This window comes from Monopterus albus, unplaced genomic scaffold (genome assembly GCF_001952655.1).
Source record: "Monopterus albus unplaced genomic scaffold, M_albus_1.0 scaffold309.1, whole genome shotgun sequence".
Classification (NCBI taxonomy): Eukaryota; Metazoa; Chordata; class Actinopteri; order Synbranchiformes; family Synbranchidae; genus Monopterus; species Monopterus albus.
The window spans coordinates 387,579-391,359 of NW_018128189.1; the positions used below are offsets into that span (position 1 = coordinate 387,579).

The window sequence follows — 3,781 nt, forward strand, 5'->3', positions numbered from 1 at the left end:
TCTCTTGTGGAGGATCTGAAGCCCTCTTGGAAGGTGCTTAGTTGCTCTTACCACAGTGCAATTCAAGGGGTCCTTGACTTTTTTTATGTCCAACATTTACAGACATTGGACGGGTTGGTCTACAGCTTCAGCAAAGACCACAGAAGAAAGGCAGATTCGAAAACTCTCACTGACTCCCACTTTGTGGGCTGTGGCATTGTCAAATAACAAAATCGTAATGAAAAAGAAGTAAAACTTATTTGCTTTCTAGAACTACAAGTGTTTTTGTCTACTTGTCATTGCAATTCAGGAAGGTGCGCTACATAATAAGGTCAGGGGTTGAGGAGAGGGCTTGGGGAAAGCACTGAGGACACTTTTGTGGGTACAAATAAAGCCACTGCAGATAAGCTAAAGGAGCACCAGGCTGCAGAGCTAAAGGCTGACCAAACAACGACCCGTCGGTGATTTCCTGTCTGTCACACCACAGCCTCTCACATCCTTCATCGTAGTGCATTTAGGTGAAGGGAATTACAGTGCATTCAGTTACATCACCCTTTAAGGATGCGTGTGAGTAAACATCACAACGATCAAAATGTTTCAGTCACTTTCCTCGTTTCCCAAAACAAAATGACGTGTTAATGGTTGGCAGCATCTGAAGCAGTGAGAGTTTTTGGTGTCGAAGTGGTTCAGCCGTTTCCTTTATCTTTGGGCAGCTGGAATTAAGGTGCAGCTTCGTTTTTAACTTTGACAGGGTGATGGCGGGGATAAAGAGGGAGGGTGGTCTTAAAGCTCCAACACAAAGTCTGTTGTTTCCATTAACAGCTGGTCTGGCATCAGGACTCCTTACTGATCACTTACTGGCATTTCAGACGACGCAATCTGAACGGTATGCAGTGTTTCTACTGGAGCCCAGCCAAAAAAAAAAAAAGCACACACACACACACACACACACACCCACACACACACAGACAAAGCTGCTCCTACACTTTTCAGGCCTGGGCTCCTCCCACTTCCTTATTTTAGCACTTCCTCTATCCTCAAATGCCCCCTTGCCCTCGGCTCACTACCGGTCCCCTGCCGACAACTACAACCATCTACAAAACAGTGCAATGTCTATTCATAGGCACAATGGGATACAAATTCCACACAGAGAGGGAGAGAGGAACACTATACACACTCATACAGTATGTTACATGTCCAACACACACACACACACACACACACACACACACAGACACACAGAACACAGAAACATCAGCAGCAGCAGCAGCAGCAGCTCCGGCCTGGCGGTGTTTGTGGTGCAGGCTGCAGAGAGAGCAGTGAAGGCGGCTGCTGTGTGGAGGGCCAGCAGGAGGTGGCCGGGAGCACGGTGACTATTCACTCCCATTTTGTTTGGGCTACTCCTTCCTCTTCCTCCTCCTCCTCTTCTTCTATTTCCCCACCTCTGCTTCACCTCTTCGCTTATATTTTTTACACTGTGAGAGCAGCTCGGTCAGGTCAGGCAGGTGGTGCTGGGAGGGGAGGATGTGGAAGAGGGAGAGAGAGGGAGGAGGGGCAGAGCGTGGGGTTTACCCCGCTGCCTCATCTCCTCCCTGCGGGGGCTCTTTGCGCTGGGTCTGACCGCCAGCGCTGGCTGCCAAAATCCTCTGCACAAAGTCTTTGGTCCGCCCGGCGACTAAAGGACCTGAAGGTGTCAACGAAATAAATTGTGTGATGGGGAAAAAAGTGAAGTTAAATGTGGCAGAAAGATTTATAAAACAGGCACTTAACACCACTGTAATGGCCGGCTCTTTATTTTAACACCACATCAAAGGTCTGGTGTTTTTGTTGCACATATCATTTAAGATTATTTGTTTTAAACTCTCACTGCCTGTTCTCGCACAGTTCATGCTAACACTTTAGCCAATATTTCCTGGAGTACATTAATGATTTTGGAGAAAGCTTCACTTTCAAAATTGCGTATTTCTCAAACATTTACAGTGTCGGTGTGTGTGTGTGCTGGTGTGTTTCTCACCGCTGGACTCCCGCAGGATGTCTTCCAGGTGTTGGGTCATCCCTCCTTCATCTGTGTCCTCTTCCTCGCTGCTCTCCACCCGCCGTCTGATCACCTCCTTAATCCGCAGCAGAGCCCCCAGCAGGTTGTCTGTGCCACGAAGAATGAAATAAAAACTGTCATCTCACCACTACAGGTCAGAAAGGCAACGTAGGTATTCTGCATCTGAAAGTCGATCACAGATTGACACGTTCCACCTGCAGAGGGCAGTGCCATAGAATGATACAGCACTAGCAGCTACAGGCAGGGCAGGGTACGTACTGTACCAATACCACCCAAGCCAAAACAATGCATGTTCCAATATCTCGCTTTGAACAATATTGACACTTTTCTTCTTTAGTTCATTAAACAAAACAGGACTCAAACACAGTGTGTTAATGTTATCTTAACACTAAGCAGGTTCACTGCCAAACTCTAGAAGGATCAAAATGATGGTTTAAGTCAGACACCGTGGTGAGTTAATAAGTATATTCTGACAAAACAATACATGTCCTTAACATAGCATTTTGTTTTCTAAACGCTTCATGGACCGAAGAGGACGTTTGTTTTGATGAGCAAAAGAGAAAGTACAAGAAAAGGAAAGGAAACATTTGTCAAGTTGAAAGTAAAAATATCGAAAGTGAAATGAGGACAAAAGTGACCAGAAGACAGGACAGATTTAGGTGGGCGCAAGTGAAAGAGCAGCTCTTGTCCTCTCTAATTACAATCATTACCACTTGAGCAAGACCATTAACCCCCAGTTGCCCCAGTGGAGCTGCTCAGTGGCCAGTAGATCAGACTGGAGCTGCACTGGGTAGTGTTCAGGTGTATGGGTGCAGAGTGTATTCCTGGCAAAAATGTTCCTGTTTTTTTACTGTGAAAAAAATGTAGATTTACTTCTGAACAACTCAGCTCACACTGGAGGTGAAATGATTGATATCATCCATCAGTTGATCACCACAAATATTATCAGCAGTTATTTCTTTCAGCCTTTCTCAGTTAAAAGCCCTGAACAGTCACTTCCAGCCTCCCTATTGTGAGGACTTGCTGCCTCTCTTTTTGTATTACTGAAAACAAAACAAGCAGTTAGCAGACGTCATCTTTGGCTCTGGGAAACCACGACTAAAAATTAATCGATTATAATAATTAGATCTCACACACCGCCTCTCAGAGGCAGACAAGACATGAGTAAAGCTGTGAGTTCACATCTTACTCTGCTGTCCACAACAGCAAAAAACAACTTTTCCATATTTATTTTGAGATCAGTTGTGAGTCTACAAAGCCTGATCATTTCGAGGGTTCTCTCTGCTGAGGATGGTGTGAATCATCTGCGCCTTCTGGCCGCTCCTCCTCCCGTGGGGTCACGTGACCTGACGAGGCCATGACACCCCTCCTGTCAGTGTGCATTATTCTAACATGGATCTGAATTCTCTTTTGTCCAGCGTTCATCTCAGCGGGGAGTGTGTGGGTGGGCGAGGGGCCACAGTGGGTCTGACTCTCTCTTTTTTCTGCACCCACCTCCCAAAGTTTTAATAACACACACACAGACAGAGTAACTGGAGTCAGGAGGCTTCCCAGCACTGGCATGGCGCCAAAATCCCACTTGCTTGAGGTTTCCTGTTAAATCTGCTGCAAAGTGTTTTGTATAAATGCAAATCACAGTGATGGAGAGAGAGAGGGAGAGCAAGTGAGAGGCAGAGAAAGCAGAATAAAGAGTTGCAGGAGGAGAGGGAGGGAGGGGGAAGGAAGCAAGGGGATGTGTGAGATTAA

The 3,781-nt window shown here is 46.3% G+C and overlaps 1 protein-coding gene across 9 annotated transcripts in view; it reads right to left on the minus strand.

The window, feature by feature from the left end:
• Positions 1-716: 716 nt before the first annotated feature.
• LOC109973881 (CREB3 regulatory factor-like) overlaps positions 717-3,781 on the minus strand; it is a 28,661-nt gene continuing 25,596 nt past the window's right edge. For all 9 annotated transcript variants that reach the window (XM_020623745.1, XM_020623743.1, XM_020623744.1 and 6 more), the window contains 2 exons: positions 1,994-2,122; positions 717-1,663 (listed from right to left, as the gene is read on the minus strand). In XM_020623745.1, coding sequence (XP_020479401.1) covers positions 1,548-1,663; positions 1,994-2,122 — 245 coding nt within the window. In that variant the 3' untranslated portion in view covers positions 717-1,547. The remainder of the gene's footprint in view (positions 1,664-1,993; positions 2,123-3,781) is intronic.